Source organism: Ranitomeya imitator, chromosome 1, assembly GCF_032444005.1.
Source record: "Ranitomeya imitator isolate aRanImi1 chromosome 1, aRanImi1.pri, whole genome shotgun sequence".
Classification (NCBI taxonomy): Eukaryota; Metazoa; Chordata; class Amphibia; order Anura; family Dendrobatidae; genus Ranitomeya; species Ranitomeya imitator.
The window spans coordinates 154,959,809-154,986,165 of NC_091282.1; the positions used below are offsets into that span (position 1 = coordinate 154,959,809).

At 42.0% G+C, this 26,357-nt stretch overlaps 1 protein-coding gene across 4 annotated transcripts in view; it reads right to left on the minus strand.

The window, feature by feature from the left end:
- ARB2A (ARB2 cotranscriptional regulator A) overlaps positions 1 to 26,357 on the minus strand; it is a 607,421-nt gene that overhangs the window by 556,023 nt on the left and 25,041 nt on the right. For all 4 annotated transcript variants that reach the window (XM_069751802.1, XM_069751789.1, XM_069751796.1 and 1 more), the window contains one exon: positions 5,322 to 5,448. In XM_069751802.1, the coding sequence (XP_069607903.1) occupies positions 5,322 to 5,430 (109 nt within the window). In that variant the 5' untranslated portion in view covers positions 5,431 to 5,448. The remainder of the gene's footprint in view (positions 1 to 5,321; positions 5,449 to 26,357) is intronic.

Below are 26,357 nucleotides of genomic sequence, written 5' to 3' on the forward strand. Positions count from 1 at the left end.
GGCTGGGATATATCAATAGTTCAACATGTGAAGCAACATTAGAGAATGACAAGTTTTAAACTTTCCAGCATTTGGCAGAGAATTTTATAGCAAGGAATGACTGGAAGCACAAATCATGTGACGTGGCTTACTGAAGACTGGTGGCTGGGGAGATGTAGGATCTGGTTAAGCTTAGTTTCATACATCCAACATTAATAATCTGAGAACTGGACAGCGATATCAGAGTCGGCAGCAGGTCTACTCTCCCAAACTCACATGTATACCTGAGGCTGTTGAGTTTAGGGTAGGAGATCTGCTGATGGTCTGGATTTTGGAGTCCATACTAGGATCATAAATGATAGACATCAGACACTGGCTTCAGGAGGAGTCAGAGATGAGTAACGATCCAGTTGCGTTGATAATCTAAATTAACTTTAGGGGTCTGAGTTTTAAGTTTATAGTTATTTGGGGAGTCTACCTCCGAAACGTACTTTCATTTTGGGGATATGAATCAATTTTGCAGAAACTTTAAACATGTTAAGGTGATTAAAATAATATAGAAACAAATATATTTAAAACTCTTAAAATGGTAATTTTTATGTTCTTTGCGCAGGAGCAAAATGCTCCTCTGTCTCCTGGATTCTGCTTGCCAGGAAATGTGTGCTTCTGAAGATTAACAATTTGGACCAGAGGCATGATGGCACCACTGGCGAGGGCGCATCGGATGAATGCAGAGGCAATACAGCTGGTCGGCCTCAATGCAATGCCCGCAAGCTCTAAAGCAAAACCCTTGTAAATGAGAGCTTCTTGACCAGGAAAGTGGCCACCTCTTAAAGACGTTGAGGTGGCTTGTGACATTGGCCAAGGGCTGTAAACTATAATCATTGAAAATCCTCCCACTACGGAGAACAAAGTTGATCATTTTTGGAAGAACTTTGCAATTTTACCCATTTAACAAGATGAGACAAGCCCTTTACATTATTTCCTGCTGTGAGCATGTTATCACGAGTGAGCGATTGTGGCCCCCTTGATCTATACTCCAGATAAAAAAATAGTACGCAACTTCTCTCCATTTAGATCCAGTAAGGAAACTCATTCCTTCGGCTCATAATGGGCTCCAAAAACATCGGCTTTGTGGTGCAAAATAAATAACACACCTTGAGGTAAAGATAAAATGCTCAAGATGGTTTCGGTTCAGAAAAGGCCAATCACTCATTAAAAGAGAAACAAGATTACACCATATTTGTACTGATTAGACTGAGAAAACTACATCAGAACACGAAAGAAATCTGCACTTGACCCACTGAACTGACTAAATCCTACTTAGACTTACAATGGCTGCAATAATAAGTACGGTATACCATGAGCAGATTAGTTTCCCCAGGTTCATCTGATTGACTTCTATCACAGCACTGCACATTTTCTCAGTCTTCTCTAATTAAATGCATAGCAGAAACTAAATGAGAAATCATTTCCACAGCACATTTGTGGAGATTTCCCATGTCTCCGCATGCCAGGTATAACCTTGCATTATGTATCTATGTATGTAACTGAATGCGTGGGGCTATAGAGGGAGTTACACAGCGCTGAGGATTAACAAGCAGAATGAAAATATAAAAATGTAATTACTTAAGTACTTTTCAAAAGTAAATGCACAGAGTCCTATATGTGCATCTGGAAATGAACCCACATCCAGTCCCTCCGGCGCCCCCAATATAATGCAACATTAACAATGCCATCACACAAAGCAGAGGACCACAGGGAGGAGGCCATGGCTTGTGCCAACTGCTCAGATTTGGTAGGTTCACCTTCCCGATGGCACTTGGGGCCATATCCAGTTTTGGACTTCATGACGAACATTTTTCTTTTTCACGCTCCAAGAGTCATAACTTTTACATTTTTCTATTGATATAATCATAAGAGGGCTTTTTTTGTCTGTGGAATTATTTCGGAGTACATATCAGTGAGCAAACTTATTACCAGTTTTGTGGAAAAAAAAAAAACATTCTGCCACTATTTTGCATTTTAAATGCTTTGCACAAAAAGCATTGATATCCCAAGAATACATAGATCTTGGTTTTCTTATTTTTTAATAAATGTACACATACAAAAACAACTTTATTTTATGAGCAGAATCTTTGCCAAACCGTAACTTTCATTGATACCATTTTGTGGTACATGCAAGTTTTTGATCACTTTTTTTTATTACACTCCTCGATAATCAAAATGAAAAGGAAGAAAAAACCAGAGCAATTCTATATTTTAGCTTTCAACACCAAAACACTACGGCTATGTGCACATGATGCGGATTTTGCTGCGGATCCGCAGCAGTTTCCCATGAGTTTACAGTACAATGTAAACCTATGGGAAACCAAAAACGCTGTGCCCATGCTGCGGAAAAAGCCGCGTGGAAACGCAGTGGATTATTTTCCGCAGCATGTCAATTCTTTGTGCGGAATCCGCAGCAGTTTTCCATCAGCTCCAATAGAAAACTACAGATGGAAAACCGCAGCGGAATCCGCAGTAGAATCCGCAATAAATCCGCAGTAAAAACCGCAGCAGTTTTCCACTGCGGATTTATCAAATCTGCTGCGGAAAAATCCGCAGAGGTCCATTCTACGTGTGCACATAGCCTAAGGCATTACTGAAAAATCTTTATTTTATGTATCAATCACAACAATAACAATTTACATAGATGTCTATTTTAGGTTTTGCGACTTTTGCATTAAAAAAAAAAAAAAAAAAAAAAAAAAAGCAATAAATGTTTTTTCTTGTCAACATATTCTGATACCAACAACTTTCTTACAGTTATATTTATTTTATTTTTATCCTGTAGTTAATTGTCTTGTGCAAAAATACTAAAACAAAGTTAGGGATATTTAAAAAAAAAAAAAAAGGAGGTTCCCGCTACAGTGATATTTTCGGAAACAATCTATTAAAACAACATAGGTGGATATACCCCCAAACAATATAAATGCCCCACTAACTTGCCGTATCCCAAGTCGAGTTACTGTCTCCTGAGGCATGGCATCCCACTCTTCTTGAAAGGCGGCTCTTGGGTCATTGAGGTTCTGGGGTACAGAGTTACGAGCCTCTACACGGTGACTCCGCTGATCCCATAAGTTTTCTATGAGATTCAGGTCTGGAGAAAGTGCAGGTCACTCCATTTCAGGTACCTCAGTCTCCAGGAGCCGTTCACTAATGATGCAACCTCGATGACCTGGAGCATTGTCATCCTTGAATATGAGTTTAGGCCTGTATAGTTCATGCAGAGGTACAATGACTGCATTAATAATGGTAGTCAAGTAGTAGGGGCCTTTGCAGGTCGTCTAGCAAGCAGACCACACTGATGTTAACAATTTTGAATGGTTTGACGTGAAACTTGGGTGCCTCTCACCTCCCTAAAATGTGCCTGGAGTTGCGTGGTATTCATCATCCAATTAAAAAGGGCATTGTTCACCATGAAGCGGTCATCAGTGTGGGATGTAACCAAAGGAGGTCCACTTCTGTGCCTTTCTGTGACTCTTCCAGGCTCCCAGGAGCTCTATTACAACCTTCTGATGACTCTGCGACACTAAACTCAGCGGCCACTTACGTCTGAGAACATCCTGCTTGAAGCCTCGCAATGTTGAGGTACTGTTGACCAATTGCTAGATGTCATCTTGGTTTTCATGATGCCAAAACATGAACAGCATGATGTGGAGGACTGTGTAAATAACTAATTGAACGCTGAAATGTATTGTCCTATTAATAGATCAAACACCTGTTGTGAATTTTGCCATTAAGCGCCATGTTAAAGAAGAGCAAGTAGTGCAAAAAGTACAAAAAAAAAAAAATGAATAGTTGGACATTTGGAGAAGGTCACATTAAGATCACCTGAAAAGGTGCATTTTAGGATCATCCTGAAAATGTCAACCAAAAGTCAGCTATCCCCAACTTTTTCTGAGTAGTGCATATAGATAAACACACACACACACACACACACACACACACTTTTTATGTTGTTTTTTTAGTATTTTTGCACAAGAAAATAAATATTTTTTTTAGGGAGTCACAACATGGCAACAGCTATTTTTTTTTTTTTACATTTAAAAACATATTTTATAATTGTTACTATTCCCACAAGGGGAAAAGACAATACAATCATTTGGTTGCATATATACTACTCCTACTAATTCCCACCTTTGGGGGTACCTGATAATCTGAGATACATGACCGAAATGGAGGCCACTATTGTCATGGCAGCCATAGGCAATCATGATCACGCTAGGGTGCCAATGGGCTGACAGAAGGAGCACTCTTCTTCTGTCAAATTTCTCACCCAGCCATATCTAAGGGTTTAGGGTGCAGGAATTGGAGTGAGCTTTGGTCCCAGGACATGTAGCAGGAGATTAGCTGTGTGTGTCACGCCTGCTGCATGCCATTCTTGAACCATAACTGTATGCCCGATTGCAATAACCCATTTGCAATCGGTACACCGGATTATATTCATTTACAGAAAAAGGTTAACCTTTTATTTTTTTAAATATAGTAAATATTTTTCTTTTATCTCCAGGTGAGGGACAAATTGATTGGGGGGAAGGCGGGGGATTGTTTGGTTGCTTGTTTCTTCCTTGAGAGTTCAGAGCAGAAATTGATTAAATCCCAAGGCCGGCGTCACACTAGAGTTTTACAGACGTATGAGAGGCGCAAAAACTACGCATTGCACACGGACCAATGATTCTCTATGGGGTAGCTCCTAACTGCCATATATTTCGCTGTGCGGGGCTGGGATTCCTGGGCAGATTCCTGCACAGACCGACGCTGAAAGACGGGGAATCTGGGGGAGCGTCTGACAAGCGCAGTGCACATGCCCAGGAATCCCAGCCCCGCACTGTGCAGAATGCATAACAGTGTGGGGTGGGGATTCAGTAGCAGGGTGGCCGCACTGCCCGCACAGGCGCAGTCGGGAACCCGGCATCTGAGCTATGATTGCCAATTCTCACTGCGCCTGCCCCAGGCAGGCACGCACAGCGCAGGCGCCGGATTTAAGAAGAACAGCGCGCAGGGGGCGGCGACCATCGCCCCAGAAGAGATGAGTGACGGCAGTTGGGCGCTTCACAGAGGAGGCTTCAGACCCGCCTCCATGGACAAAGACAGGTATTTTTGAAAAGTTTCAAGGCGCTTTATATTAGTAATACATGAACACAAAACTAAAAGAGCCACCTTGTTAGAATGCAGCATTACTGCTGCACAAGATGGCTCTTTTAGTTTATAACGGCTGGAGGGGGTGACAGTGGCCCTTTAAGAAAAAAAATAAGTCTGTCCTACAGATAAAATGGAAAAAATGACATCTACACTACCTTTCAGTGCTGTTGTCTTCTCTTTTTCATCTGGACCTCCTCCTTGTTGGAGTTGTGCCATACTTAAATCAACAAACAAGAAGACCAATAATGAAGAGAAAATGGACATCAACCTTCTTTATCACTCCTGCAGATTCAACAAAAACAAACAGCGTCATTCTTTCCATTATTTTATGTTACATCAATAATGCAGATTTCTATTTTGTCAGGCTTAATATTAAACAGTTTTCCACTTTCAGAAATGTAGACCCTAAACATTGCCCATTATGTAAAATAACAAAAATCAGAGGGCGCTCACTAGAGTCGAGCGAATTTTTCAAAATTTCGTTCAGATTACAATCAGGGGAAAAATATTGTTTATGCAATATTTGCCAGACACAGCAGAACGTCATTGGAATCAATGGGAGTAGAAATGAATGAATCTGTTCGGAATCGATCATCAAACAAACTCGGCATGAATAGGGTAGCAATATGGCAAATTCATATTCGGCGACAGAATCGAACATATTTGCTCATCTCTAGTACTCGCCCTCCCCGGTACAGGTCCCGACTCTGCACTTCGGCTGCTGCTCAGGTCTCGGTGTTTTAGCTGCAGCAGTTACATCATATTGACATGGCACATCACAACTGCAGCCAAACACTGAGCCCAGGGCCTTGTACCATCTACCTGAGCCAAGCTGTTGAGCTAATTAAGTGGTTGCAGCAGTGATGTGAGCAGTTGACAAGATGTTACTTACATAGCCAAAACAGAGACCGAGCAGAAGTGGAGAGCCAGCCTTGGGCCTGTGGAGGGCAAGTAATATCTTATTTTGTTACATTTCATGGTGGACAACATTCTTCTAAAAGTGAAAAAATGGATTTTAAATGGGTTAGGGTATAAAAAGAATCACCAAATGTTGTTAACTGGGTTAAATCTCCAAGTATTCGCTGTCTGCCTGGCATCTGTACACAGATTATTTTGGCGATTTCTACCTTGAAAGTATAGTCTCTTAGAAAGCCATGTAGAAAAAAAATATTCTTACAATAGAATGAAACAGCATATTGCAATAAGAGATGTCAGCGGATCCCATTACAATGACTATGGATGCCTCCAGATGTCTAAAGCTGACCATATACAGGATATCTGTCGGTCAAATGTTAGTCTTGCAGACAGCTTGGAGGTTTCATTGAGAGGAGAAAGCTTCTGCCAAACTTACTGGAAGCAAAAGCATTACATAGATGAAATTCCAACTGGCGGTCCTTCTCTTACACTACATCATGTGTTGGGATGCCCCCATATACATCAGTTGATCAGTGGTTTCAGCCAACCAACATTTATCTAGAAGTCTTACTGTTCCTACAAAAATATGAGAAGAGATATAGGATCTTCGGTAGTTTCTTAACAAAATCCCCCCAAGAACAAATAGCTGAATGCTATTGTGTATGGCTAGGCAGATCAGAAGCTAAACCTATCATTTATATGAACGAGCATTCCTAACAGGGCTGTGGTGTCGGAGTTGTGGAATTAGTGTCCATTTTGATGGAGCTGGAGTTGGTAAAAAAAAAGACTGATTCCTAAAATATATAATAAATTGTTTTTTTAAGGTTGATTAAAAAAATAATCTCTCAGCAGCACATTGTCCTGCATAAAAAGACACATGCTAAAAGGGGACCCGAACATGTCACTCGAGCCTTCGCGATACTCTGTGCATACACGAGCACCCTACGCAAACTCGAGTAATGAGCACTTGTGCTCATCACAAAAGACTAATCACTCACTATTCAGCAAACAAGTATCCGATTGGCGGTCATTTAACGGCTGTGGGTCGTGCAGTAATAATGAACCTTAAGCTAAAAAGACAATTTTATTTAGTTCAATTGTGTTAGTAAAATCTCTAATAATCAATATGCTAATTTACAATATATATATATATATATATATATATATATATATATATATATATATATATATATATATATCTTAAAATGTATTTACTACACTATTTACAAACAGCTTGGGTAGATCCAAATCCTTAATTATTAAGTGAAGGGATTAGTTAATTACTAAAAGTAATACAAAAGCCTTAGTTTTTACAATTACAAAATAAGGTGGTTGTTTTTTGTTTTTTATGTCACCCTTTTTCATCATACCACTAAAATTTGCTTGTGTGAATATGTATCTTATGACTGTGCACCCTATCAAGCAAAGCCAAGTGTTCCCACAAAAGTTGAGACATCCAATTGATGCTTATTCCCAAGCAATAAAGTAACCAAATAAGAAAAGGTCAGGTAGGAAAATCAAAAGGATATGTATGGTTAACTTTCAAGCACCATTTGTGAGATACGTTAAAATCTGAAGTGCTCAACTGCACTCATGAGAAAATTCATATTTCATGCTTGAAAAAGAGTATAGTACAACGATTTAATACTTCTTAGTTCAGCAAGAAGAGACGGGACATTCACTCATACTAAGAGAAATATAACTGGTATTCTTTCATCATTGGGGTAGGATAAAGAAGATAAAGAAAAAAAAAAGAACCGATAAGCAGTTAAAAACAAAATTCTACAAATCGCTATTCTGTCACCGTTTTTAAAAAAAAACATAACAGAGGTTCTAAAAAATTTTTTTTTATTAAATCCTTTATATGGTTGTTAAAAGAATGCTAAAAAACATGGTAGAGACCAGACAGACTGGTCCGAGATGTCAGGAGTCCAACGTGACTGTTAATTTTACAGTTTTGCTACTATAATTTACTAACAAGCTGTAATGCAGGATTCAAACATCAGGGTTTTTTTATTATATGTGAAAAATTGTCTTTTTCCATTGCACTGGCTCCATTTTTAGTCCATGTGTTTTTTTACAACCCTTGTTACATCAGTTTTTCTTGTATCAAGAATAAAATTTCAAAACTTCTCCTACCCATTTATTAGTCTTTGTGAGAGTTTGAAATATTAATCCGTTAAGCCCCGAGGGTGGTTTGTGTTGTGAATTCCACTCTTGGGCTCCCTCCGGTGGTTGTAAGTGGCACTTTTGTGAGTTCTGCTCTTGGGCTCCCTCTTGTGGTTTCTAGTGGTATGGCTGCTCATTGGAGTTAGCTGTCATCAGCTGCCTCCACTTATCGTCTCTTCTGCTCGGCTATTTAAGTCTGGCTCTATCTTCAGCCAGTGCCACTTGTAAATGGTTTCTGGTTGGATTCACATCTCTTTGGAGTTCCCTATTATCCTGACCAGTTCAGCTAAGTTTTTGCCTGCCCTTTTCTGTCCATAGATTGTGGACTTATCCATTCTGTGCTTTCTATGTTTGTCCAGCTTATCAGTGTGAATTAATTCTGTCTTGCTGGAAGCTCTGGGAGGCAGATTTGCCCTCCACACCTTTAGTCAGGTGTGGAGATTTTTTGTAAACTCTGCGTGGATTTTGTAGTGTTTTATACTGACCGCACAGAATTCCATCCTGTCCTATCTATTTCGTTAGACTGGCCTCCTGTGCTCATCCTGGTTTCATTCTGTGTATGTCTTTTCCCTCTCCACTCACAGTCATTATTTATGGGGGGCTAATCTATCCTTTGGGGATTTTCTCTGAGGCAAGATAGCTTTCCTGCTTCTTTCTTTAGGGGTAGTTAGCTCTTAGGCTGTGACGAGATGCCTAGGGAGAGTTAGGAGCATTCCACGGCTACTTCTAGTGTTGTGTTGAGCTTAGGGAGTGCGGTCAGTACAGTTACCACTTCCTTCAGAGATCGTTCCATGCTGCTCCTAGACCACCGTATCATAACAGGTTTGCACGTTAATGACCAGGCCTATTTTTACAATTCTGACCACTGTCCCTTTAGGTTATAACTCTGGAACGAATCCTGGTGATTATGACATTGTTTTCTCAAGACATATTGTACTTCATGATAGTGGTAAAATTTCTTTGATATTACCTGCGTTTGTGGAAAAAAAAATGGAAATTTGGCGAAAATTTGGAAAATTTCGCTATTTTCCAACTTTGTGATTTAAGGGCATAAAAATTCAAAGATATGTCACACAAAATACTTAAGTAACATTTTCCACATGTCTACTTTACATCAGCACTATTTTGGAAACATTTTTTCTTGCTAGGGAGTTACAGTGCCTACAAGTAGTATTCAACCCCCTGCAGATTTAGCAGGTTTAATAAGATGCAAATAAGTTAGAGCCTTCAAACAAGAGCAGGATTTATTAACAGATGCATAAATCTTACAAACCAAAAAGTTTTGTTGCTCAATTAAATTTTTATAAATTTTAAACATAAAAGTGTGGGTCAATTATTATTCAACCCCTAGGTTTAATATTTTGTGGAATAACCTTTGTTTGCAATTACAGCTAATAATCGTCTTTTATAAGACCTGATCAGGTCTCTGGAGTTATCTTGGCCCACTCCTCCATGCAGATCTTCTCCAAGTTAACTAGGTTCTTTGGGTGTCTCATGTGGACGTTAATCTTGAGCTCCTTCCACAAGTTTTCAATTGGGTTAAGGTCAGGAGACTGACTAGGCCACTGCAACACCTTGATTTTTTGCCTCTTGAACCAGGCCTTGGTTTTCTTGGCTGTGTGCTTTGGGTCGTTGTCTTGTTGGAAGATGAAATGACGACCCATCTTAAGATCCTTGATGGAGGAGCGGAGGTTCTTGGCCAAAATCTCCAGGTAGGCCGTGCTATCCATCTTCCCATGGATGCGGACCAGATGGCCAGGCCCCTTGGCTGAGAAACAGCCCCACAGCATGATGCTGCCACCACCATGCTTGACTGTAGGGGTGGTATTCTTGGGGTCGTATGCAGTGCCATCCAGTCTCCAAACGTCACGTGTGTGGTTGGCACCAAAGATCTCGATCTTGGTCTTATCAGACCAGAGAACCTTGAACTAGTCAGTCTCAGAGTCCTCCAAGTGATCATGAGCAAACTGTAGACGAGCCTTGACATGACGCTTTGAAAGTAAAGGTACCTTACGGGCTCATCTGGAACGGAGACCATTGCGGTGGAGTACGTTACTTATGGTATTGACTGAAACCAATGTCCCCACTGCCATGAGATCTTCCCGGAGCTCCTTCCTTGTTGTCCTTGGGTTAGCCTTGACTCTTCGGACAAGCCTGGCCTCGGCACGGGAGGAAACTTTCAAAGGCTGTCCAGGCCGTGGAAGGCTAACAGTAGTTCCATAAGCCTTCCACTTCCGGATGATGCTCCCAACAGTGGAGACAGGTAGGCCCAACTCCTTGGAAAGGGTTTTGTACCCCTTGCCAGCCTTGTGACCCTCCACGATCTTGTCTCTGATGGCCTTGGAATGTTCCTTTGTCTTTCCCATGTTGACCATGTATGAGTGCTGTTCACACGTTTGGGGAGGGTCTTAAATAGTCAGAAAAGGCTGGAAAAAGAGATAATAAATCCAAATATGTGAAGCTCATTGTTCTTTGTGCCTGAACTACTTCTTAATACTTTAGGGGAACCAAACAGAATTCTGGTGGGTTGAGGGGTTGAATGATAAAATGACCCTCTGAAAAGACTTTTCACAATTTAAAAAAAAAAATAAACAAAGAAATAACATTCTTTTCTGCTGCAGTGCATTTCACACTTCCAGGCTGATCTACAGTCCAAATGTCACAATGCCAAGTTAATTCCAAATGTGTAAACCTGCTAAATCTGCAGGGGGTTGAATACTACTTGTAGGCACTGTATAAGGGTTAAAAGTTGACCAGCAATTTCTCATTTTTACAACACCATTTTTTTTTAGAGACCACATCACATTTGAAGTCATTTTGAGGGGTCTATATGATAGAAAATAACCAAGAAAATAACCAAGTGTGACACCATTCTAAATACTGCACCCCTCAAGGTGCTCAAAACCACATTCAAGAAGTTTATTAACCCTTCTGGGGCTTCACAGGAATTTTTGGAATGTTTCAAAAAAAAAAAAAAATGAACATTTAATTTTGTTTCACAAAAAAAATTTACTTTAGCTCCAATTTGTTTTTATTTTACCAAGGGTAACAGGAGAAAATGGACCCCAAAAGTTGTTGTATAATTTGTCCTGAGTACCCCAATTCCCCATATGGGGGTAAACCACTGTTTGGGCGCATGGCAGAGCTCAGAAGGGAAGGAGCGCCATTTGACTTTTCAACGCAAAATTGGCTGGAATTGAGATGGGACGCCATGCTGCGTTTGGAGAGCCACTGATGTGCCTAAACATTGAAACCCCCCACAAGTGACACCATTTTGGCAAGTAGACCCCCTAAAGAACTTATCTAGACGTGTGGTGACTGGTGAGCACTTTGACCCACCAAGTGCTTCACAGAAGTTTATAATGTAGAGCCGTAAAAATAAAATATATTTTTTCACAAAAATGAATTTTTGCCCCCAATTTTTTATTTTCCCCAAGGGTACCAGAAGAAATTCTACCCCAAAAGTTGTTGCGCGATTTGTCCTGAGTTTGCTGATACCCCATATGTGCGGGGTAAGCACCGTTTGGGCACATGGCAGAGCTCGGAAGGGAAGGAATGCAGACTTAGGCCGGCGTCACACTCAGCGTATAAAAATACGGTCTGTAATTTACGGCCGTAATATGCAGAAAAGTCCCCAAAATAGTGGTCCGTATCTCCTCCGCAGGCAGGGTGTGTCAGCGTATTTTGTGCATGGATTCTCCGTATGTAATCCGTATGGCATCCGTACTGCGAGATTTTCTCGCAGGCTTGCAAAACCGACATACAATGGATCCATGATCTCAAAAAATAATAAAAACATATATACTGTGTGTATATCTATATATATAATTGCCTAAGGGTTTTTCCGTCTGTCTGTCTGTCTTGGAAATCCCGCGTCTCTGATTGGTCGAGGCCGCCAGGCCTCGACCAATCAGCGACGGGCACAGCGACGATGTCATAAAGGACGTAGAAATCCCACGTTTCTGATTCAGCGACGGGCACAGTATCGACGTAGATGTCATAATGGTTGCCATGGCGACGATGATGTCATAAAGGTTGCCTCGACCAATCAGCGACGGGCACAGTCTGCCGCGAATTCTGGAATCATCATTGTCCATATACTACGGGGACATGCATATTCTAGAATACCCGATGCGTTAGAATCGGGCCACAATCTAGTATATATATATTAATATTTACTTCAGCGCGATTCAATTGCCGGCTTTTGCTATCTCCTTCCTAAACCCGACATGATGAGACATGGTTTACATACAGTAAACCATCTCATATCCCCATTTTTTTTGCATATTCCACACTACTAATGTTAGTAGTGTGTATGTGCAAAATTTGGGCGCTCTAGCTATTAAATTTAAGCGTTAAATGGAGGAAAAAATTGGCGTGGGCTCCCGCGCAATTTTCTCTGCCAGAGTAGTAAAGCCAGTGACTGAGGGCAGATATTAATAGCCTGGAGAGGGTCCACGGTTTTTGCCCAACAACCCCCCCCCCCCCTCTTCCTGGCTAAAAACATCTGCCCCCAGCCACCCCAGAAAAGGCACATCTGGAAGATGCGCCTTTTCTGGCACTTGGCTACTCTCTTCCCATTCCCGTGTAGCGGTGGGATATGGGGTAATGAAGGGTTAATGTCATCTTACTATTGTAAGGTGACATTAAGCCAGATTAATAATGGAGAAGCGTCAATTCTGACACCTATCCATTATTAATCCAAAAGCATGAAATAGTTAAAAAAAACACGCACACATTATTACAAATTATTTTAATGAAATGAACACACAGTTTGTTTGAATATTTTATTGTTCTCTCAATCCACCTGAAGACCCTCGCTCTGTAACAAAGGAAACATAATAAACCAACAATATACATACCTTCCAATGATCTGTAACGTTCCACGATGTAAATCCATCTGAAGGGGTTAAAATATTTTACAGGCAGGAGCTCTGCCATAGTGCAGCTGTGCTCGTGCCTGTAAAACCCCGGGGAATGAAGGTAATGTAGGTCAATGACCTGTAGTTACCTTCATTCGCGGTGATGCGCCCTCTGCTGGTTGTCCTCATATGAACTCAAGCCTGGGAGCTTTCCAGGAAAGTTCCCACGCTCGAGTTCATATGAGGACAAGCACCGCTGCGTATTTCTCGCAAGTCACACTGCTGGTCCATGTGTAATCCGTATTTTTTTGGCCCCCATAGACTTTCATTGGCGGATTTTTTGCGCAATACGGTGACAAACGCAGCATGCTGCGATTTTCTACGGCCGTAGAAGACCGTATAATACGGATCAGTAAAATATGGCTGATAGGAGCAGGGGCATAGAGAAGCATTGTACCGTATGCAATCCGTATTTTCAGCACCCCTCTTACATCCGTAAAACTTGGTAGTGTGACGCCGGCCTTAGATGGATTGGTCTGCAGGCGTCACATTGCGTTTGCAGAGCCCCTAATGTACCTAAACAGTAGAAACCCCCCACAAGTGACCCCATACTGGAACCTAGACCCCCCCAAGGAACTTATCTAGGTGTGTTGTGAGATCTTTGATCCCCAAGTATTTCACTACAGTTTGAAAGTCGTGAAAATAAAAAATCATTTTTTTTCCTACAAAAAATTTTTTTATAGCCCCCAAAATTTTTAATTTTCCTAAGCGTAGGTAGACAAATTAGACCTCAGAAGTTTTTGTCCTGAGTACGTTGATACCCCATATGTTGGGGTAAATCTCTGTTTGGGCGCACGGGAGAGCTCAGAAAGGAAGGAGCACTGTTTTACTTTTTCAACGCAGAATTGGCTGGAATTGATATCGGATGCCATGTCGCGTTTGGAGAGCCCTGATGTGCCTATACAGTGGAAACCCCCAATTCTAACTGAAACCCTAACCCAAACACACCCCTATCCCTAATCCCAACCGTAAATGTAACCCAAACCCTAACCTTAACCCAAAAATGGAAATAAATACATTTTTTAAATTTTTTTATTTTTCTATAACTAAGGGGGTGATGAAGGGGGGTTTGATTTACTTTTATAGCGGGTTTTTTAGTAGATTTTCATGACTGGCAGCCGTCACACACTAAAAGACGCTTTTTATTGCAAAAAATATTTTTTTGCGTTACTACATTTTGAGAGCTATAATTTTTCCATATTTTGGTCCAGAGTCATGTGAGGTCTTGTTTTTTTGCGGAACGAGTTGACGTTTTTATTGATAACATTTTCGGGCACGTGCCATTTTTTGATCGCTTTTTATTCCGATTTTTGTGAGGCAGTACAACCAAAAACAGCTATTCATGAATTTATACCGTTCCGAGTTTGGTAAAAATGGATAAAGCAGTTTTATTCTTCGGGTCAGTACGATTACAGCGATACCTCATTTATATCTTTTTTATGTTTTGGCGCTTTTATACGATAAAAACTAATGTTATAGAAAAAAAATTATTTTTGCATCGCATTATTCTGAGGACTATAACTTTTTTAATTTTTCGTTGATGACGCTGTATGGCGGCTCGTTATTTGCGGGACAAGATGACGTTTTCAGCTGTACCATGGTTATCCGTCTTTTTGTCTTCCATCTTCGTGCTATTCCACTTTTTGTTTCGCGGTATGATAATAAAGCGCTGTTTTTTGCCTTTTTTTCAGTGTTCACTGAAGGGGTTAACTAGTGGGACAGTTTTATAGGTCGGGTCGTTACGGATGCGGCGATAGTAAATATGTGTACTTTTTATTATTTTTTTAATTTAGATAAAGAAATGTATTTATGGGAATAATATATATTTTTTTCTTTATTTAGGAATATATTTTATTTTTTTTTTTACTTTATAACATTGCCCCAGGGGCATGTTACACTTTGCAGAGCACTGTGTCAGACCAGCGATCTGACGTGCTCTGCTGCAGGCTAACCAGCGCTTGCTCTTAGCAAGCGCTTGGTAAGCCACCTCCCTGCAGGACCCGGTTGCAGTCCCGTGGCCATTTTGGATCCGGGGCCTGCAGGGAGAAGGTAGGAGATCGCGTTGCTCTGAGGGTCTCAGGGATGCACACAGGGAGCCCCCTCCTTGCGCGATGCTTCCCTATACCGCCGGAACACTGCAATCATGTTTGATCGCAGTGTGCCAGGGGTTAATGTGTCGGGGGCAGTCCGTGACCACTCCTGGCACATAGTGCCGGATGTCAGTCAGCTGCGATAGTCAGCTGACACTCGGCCGCGCTCCCCCCGTGATCGGGGCCGATCGCTATGACGTACTATTAATTAATTAAGTCCCAGGTCACCTTGATGGGATAGTACGTCAAATGGGATTAAGGGGTTAAAGGCCAAACTTGAGCATTGAACAGTTCACATCTACGGTAAATGAGTAGCTCTGTACTGAAAGGCATTCCTTACAGTAATTGCCCACCAATGGGCACCACCCACCGAGATGCAATCTCGGCTTCGGGAAAATGGCCACCGCGATCTCCATCTGCGCACGCGCGGCATCCCGCGGCCATTTTCCTGAAGCCCCGTACAGCAGAGCACTCCATCTGCGCACGCGCGGCCTCAGGAAGATGGCCGCCCCCACCGATGACATGGGTAATAGCGCAGATCGCGCGCTTTTTCTTCACCTGCGCACAGTGGATTCGGCACTTGGACATGCGCACACCACTACGCCACCAACGGAAAGCTGGGGAAGAAACAGCAATGTCACCACGCCCACCCAACCTGGCCAGCCTGATTGACAGGCGAAAACGGCGACTTTGGTAATGTATTTCGCAGCATAGGTGGGGAATCAGGGTACACTACATACACTATTGTAACGCACAGCGCAGGCCCTATTTAACAGTATTTTTATCTCAATCTGAAAAAACAGTGTGACAGGTTCCCTTTAAGGCAGAAAAGACCCCCAAACAAGCAACAACTGAAGTCAAGGCCTGGCTAAGCCTCAAAAAGATGAAGCCCAGCGTTCGGTGATGTCCATGGCTTCCAGACTTCGGGCAGCCATTGCCTACACAGGATTAACTACAAAGTATTCAAAATTAATATTTTTATGGTTAAGTTAACTTGTCCAATTATTCTTGGGTCCCCGGAAATGAGGAGGCTTTATAGAAAAAGGTTTGCAATTCCTAAACATTTCACAGGATATTTATGTTTAACCCCTTAATTAAAACATGAAAGTCTCCACTTGAATTGCTTCTGAGAGGTTTCATTTTAAATAAAAAATAATAGCATTGAGAGCCCAAATCACAAAGATTGTCACTGTGCAAACATTTCTGCACCTAACTGTATATGGCATGCCTTTCCGAAAAGGTTCTAACCTAATTAAAATGGTCTAATGTTGGCGATTCCCACCAATCCTTTTTTTTTCCAAACTGTATTTATTAAACAATTTTCAACATTAGCATATCAACATGCAAACATAGGTACACGGAATTACCTCTCCCTTTCCGGTAATACAGAAGCCCACTATTAAAGACGATAACTATTTTAGCGATCCAGTTTGCAAGTTAAAGGCAAAGTGCCTCTCAATCAAGGTAAACATAAGGCTAAAGACATAGAATTCAACATGGAAATACCACTCTGTAACTAGATAACCCCAAATGGTGAGAGAGGGGAAGTAATAGCTAAAGAAAAGATGAAGAACAAAAAAGAGGGGGGAGGGGTCAACAAACAGACTAGGGAAAATCAAGGAGAGGGGAGGGGGGGGGGAACACACGACTCCGCATTACGCCCAGTGTGTTATTTAGGAGACAAGTCCGCTTACAAGGGTGCTCGGTCCGCTACCGTCCGTTCCAGGAACCATGTAGTTGTGCAGAAGCATTGTTTGAGGCTCTGTTGTATATGCGTTGGAAGGATGGGTATAAGTGGCTGCCTTAGTTCAAAAAAATTTGGGGTTTTTAGTTCTTTCTGAAGGGAAGCCTCCACCCAATCCATCCTAAATAGGAAAGTTTGTCCAGAAAGATCCTCAATGTGGGCACACTAGGTGCCAGCCAGGTTTGTAAAATCGTTTTCCGGGCCGAGGCCGAAATCATGTACAAGAATTTTCTACCAGAAGTGGAGATCACAGCCCCTTCATTAGTAATGTATCCAAAAAGAGCCCAGGCTGGGGTGAGAGCCACTCTATATGGTGTATGCGTATGAGTAAATACAAGTATGCGTTGCCAAAATTGTTGGATTTGTGAGCAAGCCCCCCACCAATCCTAAAAATAAAGAGACACTCGTGAAGAGATCTGGAGTGTGTGGACGGGAGGTACTATACAGGGTAAAACAGTGAAAGAGGAACAGTGGGAAACCTAAACGCTCAGGATTGGGCGGGGTTCCAAAGATAATACGGTCATCATAGATAAATAGATTTTGCATATCATAAAACCAAACAAACATTCTTAGATCTACTGGATAGTTTGTTTCTGTAACTTTTTAGAACCCGATTTGCTATTAGACAGTGCTTGGTAATACATCGGCTAGGAAGGCTATGCAGGCATCATTTCTAGCCTTACATATTCAAGTCCAGTCATCTTCCAGCCAGTAACGGACTATAACAGCTGGAAAGCCTGGCCAGTATTCAGGTCATACCGTTTCTTTAGGCTTCATTCATGCTGCTCTATAGAATGTAGAATAAAGTGAAAGACTCGGCTACGGATCACTAATAGCCAGCTCAGTGTGCCAGAACAGCGGAAAATGTGTCAAGTCCCGCTAGACCCCAAAAATACATATGATGATCATCAGTAATCTTTACACTGACTGAGCAGGTCTGTCACCATATAGAACTCAGTCTGTCACTGTAGAAGCGTGCCTGGCTGTCAGGAACGGTGTCAGTGTGTTTCCAGCCACATCTCATCCAGCCTGCTGTCGGTCTCCATTGTATCTTATTTTTTCTGCCTGTCAATGATGCCTCCCTGAAGGGGGCAAAGATGCAGAGAGATAGGGTGAGGAAGACAAAAGGATTGAAGATGCTACGTGGAAGGTTGACTCCGCTGGGATAAGTTATTTACTGTGTAAGAAAAGATCCCAACTGCTAGTGAAGAATGATTTCGACTGGATGAAATGACCTGAAACGTGTCAGCTGGTTATATAAAGCAGTTTAAGTGTGGCGTACCGGACATTTGGCAGACTGTCGAAAGAGCACAAACAAGATATACCGTAGCTCCTTTTTTTACCTCCAGCAGATATAAATATTAGCCAATGTATCAAGTAGGCTACTTTAACACTTGCGTCGTTTTGCCTCCGTCACAATGCGTAGTTTTGGGAAAAAAAAACGTATCCTGCAAATGTGCCCGCAGGATGCATTTTTTTCCCATAGACTTGTATTAGCGATGGATCGCGACGTATGGCCACACGTTTTGTCCGTCATGCACTGGATCCGTCGGAATTTGGCGGACCGTCGTCTGGAAAAAACGTTCAATGTAACTTTTTTTGTCTGCGTCGGAAAAACGTGTCGCAACGGATCCTGCGGCATACATCATTGGCTAAAATGGAAGCCTATGGAGGCAGGATCCGTCGTGACACGTCGTATGACGGAATCCAGTGCTGGAATTTGTTTTTTTACACTGAGCATGCTCAGAAATCAGGATTTAGCAGCCAATTGGCCAGACAGCCCCAAATCTATATAAACCTGGCCTGGGGCGTCACCCCAAATGTGCCAGCAAGACTCCTGCCAGCATCCAGCCAGAAGCCAGCCAGCATCCAGCCAGAATCTGTGTGTGTTTACGTGCGCCTGTGAACTATTATTGCCAGCCTTTTGGTCACAAAAATAACATCAAAACATATGGTCGCAATCTTCACAAGCACTCCTTCCATCTCTGCCACTTTCTCTAAACCCTGTCAAAGATGAGATGTAAAAACAGTTAATATATAGGTTTCCCTTAAGCCCCGAGGGTGGTTTGCACGTTAATAACCGAGCCAATTTTTTAAAATTCTGACCACTGTCCCTTTATGAGGTTATAACTCTGGAACGCTTCAACGGATACCGGTGATTCTGACACTGTTTTCTTGAGGCATATTGTACTTCATGATAGTGGTAAAATTTATTTGATATTACCTGCGTTTATTTGTGAAAAAAAATAAATGTGCTGAAAATTTCGCAATTTTCCAACTTTGAATTTTTATGCCCTTAAATCACAGAGATATGTCACACAAAATACTTAATTAGTAACATTTCCCACATGTCTACATCACCACAATTTTGGAAACAAAATTTTTTTTTGTTAGGGAGTTATAAGGGTTAAAAGTTGACCAGCAATTTCTCATTTTTACAACAATATTTTTTTATTTTTTTTTATTTTATTTTTAGGGACCACATCACATTTGAAGTTATTTTGGAGGGGTCTATATGATAGAAAATACCCAAGTGTGACACCATTCTAAAAACTGCACCCCTCAAGGTGCTCAAAGCCACATTCAAGAAGTGTATTAACCTTTCTGGTGCTTCACAGGAATTTTTGGAATGTTTAAAAAAAAAATTAAAATTTAATTTTGTTTCACAAAAAATTTACTTCACCTCCAATTTGTTTTATTTTACCAAGCGTAAACGGAGAAAATGGACCCCAAAAGTTGTTGTACAATTTGTCCCGAGTACCCCGATACCCCATATGTGGGGGTAAACCACTGATTTGGGCACATGGCAGAGCTCAGAAGGGAAGGAGCGCCATTTGACTTTTCAATGCAAAATTGGCTGGAATTGAGATGGGACGCCATGTTGCATTGGGGAGCTCCTTATGTGCCTAAACATTGAACTTATCTAGATGTGTTGTGAGATCTTTGAACCCCCAATTATTTCACTACAGTTTATAACGCAGAGCAATGAAAATAAAAAACTGTTTTTTTTCCTACAAAAATGTTTTAGCCCCCCAAATTTTTATTTTCCCAAGGTTAACAAGAGAAATTGGAGCCAAGAAGTTGTTGTCCAATTTGTCCTTAGTACGCTGATACCCCATATGTTGGGGTAAACCCATTTGGGCGCACGGGAGAGCTCAGAAGGGAAGGAGCACTGCTTTACTTTTTCAACGCAGAATTGGCTGGAATGGAGATCGGACGCCATGTAGCGGTTGGAAAGCCCCGAAGTGCCTAAACAGTGGAAACCCCAAATTTTAACTGAAACCCTAACCCAAACACACCCTAACCCTAATCCCAACCATAACCACACCCCTAACCCCGACACCCCCCCCCCCCTTTATAGCGGGTTTTTTAGCGGATTATTATGACTGGCAGCGGTCACAGACTAAAAGACGCTTTTTATTGCAAAAAATATTTTTTGCACGTGACATTTTCTTATCGCTTTTTATTCCGACTTTTGCAAGACAGTATGACCAAAAACCAGCTATTCATGAATTTCTTTTTTTTTTTTTTTTTTTGGGGGGGGGGGGGGGGTTATACCGTTCCGCGTTTGGTAAAATGGATAAAGCAGTTTTATTCTTCGGGTCAGTACGATTACAACGATACCTCATTTATATAATTTTTTATGTCTTGGTGCCTTTATACGATAAACTATTTTATAGAAAAAATAATTATTTTTGCATCGCTTTATTATGAGGGCAATAACTTTTTTATTTTTTCGCTGATGACGCGGCTCGTTTTTTGCGGGACAAGATGACGTTTTCAATGGTACCATGGTTTTTTATATTCGTCTTTTTGATCGCGTGCTATTCCACTTTTTGTTCGGCGGTATGACAATAAAGCGTTGTTTTTTGCCTCTTTTTTTACGGTGTTCACTGAAGGGGTTAACTAGTGACACAGATTTATAGGTTGGGTCGTTACGGACGCGGCGATACTAAATGTGTGTACTTTTATTGTTTTTTTTCTATTTAGATAAAGAAATGTATTTATGGGAATAATATTTTTTTTTTAAACAACTAAATATATATTTTTTTACTTTATAACATTGCCCCAGGGGGGCATCATGTTATAAGGTCAGATCGCTGATCTGACACTTTGCAGAGCACTGTGTGAGATCAGCGATCTGACAAGCAGGGCTCCTGGCTTACCAGCGCCTGCTCTCAGCAGGCGCTTGGTAAGCCACCTCCCTGCAGGACCCGGATGCAGCCCCGTGGCCATTTTGGATCCGGGGCCTGCAGGGAGTAAAAGGTAGGAGACCCTCGGAGCAACACGATCACATCGCGTTGCTCCGAGGGTCTCAGGGAAGCCCGCAGGGAAGCCCGCAGGGAGCCCCCCCCGCGTGATGCTTTCCTATACCGCCGGAACACTGCAATCAGTGTGCCGGGGGCGGTCCGTGACCGCTCCTGGCACATAGTGCCAGATGTCAGCTGCGATAGTCAGCTGACACACGGCCGTGCTCCCCCGTGAGCGAAGCCGATCGTGCTGGACGTACTATCCCGTCACTGGGAATTAAGTGCTAGGTCACCTTGATGGGATAGTTCGTCCAATGGGATTAAGAGGTTAAAACGGATCCGTCAAAAAAACGGATGAGACTTCTGGATCGGGCATGGTGTCTCCTCAATAGGTGATCTGTATGATGGGGGGATTTTCATGTCTTTCGAGCAATTGCAGATCAAGCATGCTATACAGAGATCCCAGTTTTTTCGATATTTACAATTAAGGTCAGCCGTACAATCATATATGAGACAGGCAGGTACGGGTCGTGCTATATCCTCTCTACCCTTGATAGGAATTCTCAAATCGCAGGGTCCCCAGGGTCTTATCTCCTCCCTATATACTTACATGCTATCTTCAGGAGATGTGTCTACTGTTAACTCTGTTAAGGGGAAATGGGAGGGACTTCTTTCTAATATGCAGGGGGAGGAATGGGAGGACATTCTTGAATCCCCAATTAAAGTATCCCCATCAGTTAATAATAGGATGACTCAACTATACATAATACATCAATCATATTTAACTCCGACACGGCTTTTTAGATTGGGTCGATTTCAAACATCAGAATGTATGCGCTGTCATTCCTTAGATGCAGACTTCGTTCACATGATATGGAGTTGTCCCGTTATTTTTCAATACTGGAGGGAGGTGACATCACTACTTACATTATTGCTGTCCATTCCAGTTCCCCTTGACCCATTAGTTTGTATATTTGGAGTATGGGAGGAGGAGACTTGGGATCACTACATTGATATTTTTTTACGTGAGACGCTCTTTATGGCGAGGAAGGTACTGGCTTTGCGGTGGATGGGGAGTACGAGTCCAACTAAGGGAGCTTGGATCGAACTGGTCAACTCAATCATTCCATATGAACGCACGTTGTATCAGAACAGAGGGTGCCCGGGCAAATTAAAAAAAAAATCTGGGGTAGGTGGAATTCTTCCCATCTTACTCTATAGACTTGTTGTGTAGTGGGGGTATCGCGTGGAGGCCAGACGTGGGGTACGGTGGCGAGTTAGCATTTAGCGTAGATATAGTTCTAATTCAAGTGTCTTGGTGTTCTAAGTTTTTTCTATCTACAGAATTTTATGTGTTACTATTGATCCAACAGCTTTAATAATCATAATATAACGTTGGTTAAAGATGACAGCTGTATTTTATTTTAAACTTAATAATACGCAATTTATATGTATTACATTTTATGTTCGACATTCTTGGATGCAAAATGTTTGTAACACTACTATTTTGTTGTTAATAAACGAATTTAAAAAAAACAAAAAAAAAAAAACGGATGAAACAGATGGTAAAAATGGACAAGACGGATGCAACGGATCCAGCTTTGACGGAACACAGATCTGTCGAAATACTATATGCGTTGTATCCGTTGTTCACTATTTTTGACGCATCCGTCGATACGTCGCGCCGATGCATTGTGACGGCCGCCAGACGACGCAAGTGTGAAAGAAGCCTAAGATCTATATGATTAGAATCTGTTCATACAGTACAGAGTTACACTGGTTACCATCAATAACTAGAGTAGCAAACCCTACTGATAAAACGTAATCGTCTAGAGCAGCGGTCCCCAACCTTTCTGACCCTGAGAGCCACATTCAGCTTAGAGAGAGGGTCGCGAGCCACATTCAGCACTGAGAGAGGGTCGCGAGCCACAGCCAGCTCCCACCTCCTTCAAAGTAGTGTCAACCAAAGCCCCCATTACAGGTATAATGATAACCAAAGCTTTTCCACAGAAATCACTCCAGAGCAGTACACTGAGATCCAGGGGTATTCTCCCAACACACTGTCACATCCAGCTTTGAGCACCTCTTCTAACAGGTAGTACAAACCTCCAGCGTACCATATCTAAAACATCTCTAAACCCCTAAGGCCAGTAAATGTGCATCCAGATCTGCAATTCTGTGCAGGGCTACTCACAAAATTCACCATTTTGAGATGTGCTCTTTATACCTGTTTGCTAGACATGGACCTAGTGCATCAAGCTGGCAGAGAGTCGCGAGCCACAATTCATGGGGCCGCGAGCCACATGTTGGGGAGCCCTGGTCTAGAGGGAATAAGTAAAGTGTGGAACATCAAAACAGAATTAATAAAGGTCAAAAAATTCCCAAAAAACTGCAAATCATGTACATTTTGTCTAAAGACCTTATCAGTATAGAATTAAATCATGCACAGTTGTGTTACACTGACAGAAACTGGTCCTAAAATGTTAACCAGACAGGAGCGTACGAACGAGTGCAGAAGAAGCTCCGCTGCTGTGCACAACAGTATATGGTATAGGCATCTCCAGGTCACAACAGCAGAGCTTTTTCTGCACTAGCTCACAGGCTCCTGTCCGGTTAGCATTTTAGGGCAAGTTTCTGTGAGTGTAATAAGGAAGAGTAATTCTATAATTATTATATCCCTAGACAAAACAAGCGTGATTTGCTAATTAAAAGCATTTAGGAATTTATTATTATTGGCATTACCTTTTTTCATTTATTCCGCCATTACCTCTTTCAGGGAAGGTCAGCAATATCAGATTGTGGTGTGGGTCCAGCTCCTTTCACCCCACTGATCCATTTAATTAAAGGGCTTCGGTCAGTAGGATCAACCCTACTAAGCCGTCAATAGAGGTATGCATATCAAAGGAAGCTGAATAAAATTTATACCAGGATATCTGCAGTCTGATGTCTTATTCCAGAGAAATCCTAATTTTTCTTAAATGGCAAATGAGCTGTTAAGAACTATGTGCCAGACATAGATCTATGTGAAAATATGCCTCTAGAGCTTATTTTAAATGAAAGCACCCAAGTGATAGACATGTAGATCAGGAGAGCAGACTGTCAGTCATTTCATGGCTCACACTGGTAACTCTCCCTTTCATTTAAAATAACTTCTGGAGGCAAATTCTCATGGAGATCCATGTCCAGCCCAGAGATCTTAACAGCTCTTTAGCATATTAAAAAACACATGGATTTCTCTGAATATAGGATCACAGATACTAAAGGTATAATTTTATTTTACTTTCTATGACCTACATGATAATATAGACTGCTTTGAATCTTTTTAAAGTTCCAATCTTCTATTTATTGAGGTAAGAGGGGTGGCATAGCACATTTTTCTCCATTTAAGTGTATTTGTTAGGTTTCCTGCAGTGCATTAAATAATTACTGTTGGTGTGAACAGCAGCATACAGGATGTACTAGCGGAATCTATAGGGTTGGGGCACTGTAGCTGCCAAGGCTAGGGTACAACCTACGTGACAAAAGTAAATTTGAAGGTGATGGAATTAAGATTGTGACACTAAGCTGGGGGAAGGAATCAAGTAGTAGCATTAAGGTACCTTCACACTGAACGATAACGATAGCTGTGCCTTACGGCCGGCGCTCACAGTCAGTGCGGGAAGCTGACTGCGAGGGACGCGACAGACACCGGAATGTAAGTATGTAGTGTTTTTTTTTTTAGGTAACCGGGGTAAATATCGGGTTACTAAGCGCGTCCCTGCGCTTAGTAACCCGATGTTTACCCTGGTTACCCGGGGAACTCGGCATCGTTGGTCGCTGGAGAGCTGTCTGTGTGACAGCTCTCCAGCGACGCTGCAGAGATCGGCATCGTTGTCTATATCGCTGCAGCGTCGCTTCATGTGACGGTACCTTTACAGTCACTAGCATTGGGGACTATATTGTGGCAGAGTTTTACTTGGGAGTAGCGTTTTGCCAGCCACTGTAATTCATGCAGACACCATGGTTGACTAGGATATTGGTAGGGGCACTGCTGTGGCTCAAAACGAGTTATGTGAAAAAGGGTCTGTGGCATATGTAAAAGAAATTTTTTTTTTTTATTTTGGATTGCTAAATACATAATGGTACCCATTAAGATAGCATAAATTAGGGATATCTAGAGAACATGTATCATCAATAAAATGACTTCTACCACTCCAGTGATTTTTATTTTATATACCCTTTTGTTAGGTATTATGGATGTGTGGATGGATAAGCATTAGCTCACTGGTAACAGTCTTTCCCCAGAATCAGTCCCGCTCCAACACAATGTGACCACATCTGTAACTTAGTGCCTCATTCTGAGCCTCATAGACTTGCAACGAGAACTGACACAGCAACCACTGTGATTCGACAGGTCAAAAATGCAGTCACGTGATGCAGGAAGAGACCTGAAACCAGGAGAAAATGGTGACTGATGAGTAAGTTATCTTCAGGACCCTTTCACATATGATCCTTAAAAACGGGGGGGGGGGGGGGTAAATCGCTAGAGTAATGCTATAAATCAGGTTTTTGTTTTAAAGAGGTTGTCAACTACTTTAGGATTGATGAGCAATTCTTAGGATAGGTCATCCATGTCTGATCGATTGCGGTCCGACACCCCGCACCCAGCCAATCAGACGATATCGATGTCAGCTACCACCCGGAAGTACTCACTTGCGGACCTGGCAGTCTTCTGATAATGGCAGAGGCAGGGTACTGCACATCCGCCTACTATTGATTTGAATAGGAGGCAGATGTGTAGTACCAAACATCGGCCACTATCAGAAGACGGAGCAACTCCGCAAGACAGCACTTCAGGAAATATAAAGGGGTTGTCTATTGCTATATTCCTCCTTGTAAAGTAAAAAGAGCCTGTATTCCTCTCCAGCGCCATTCCATCGTCATTGGCGCCGAGTCTCTTGGGGCTCACATCACATTTTTGAACCCTGCAGCCAGTTAGCGGACGCTTCACTCTCCCTTCCTTCTAACGCACCTGACTCCCGGAGCGGGGCAGAGGGCAGCAGCAGCCCTCACTTCTTCTGCGTGTCGGTTTCATCCGAAGGAAGTGAGAGTTAAGTGGCTT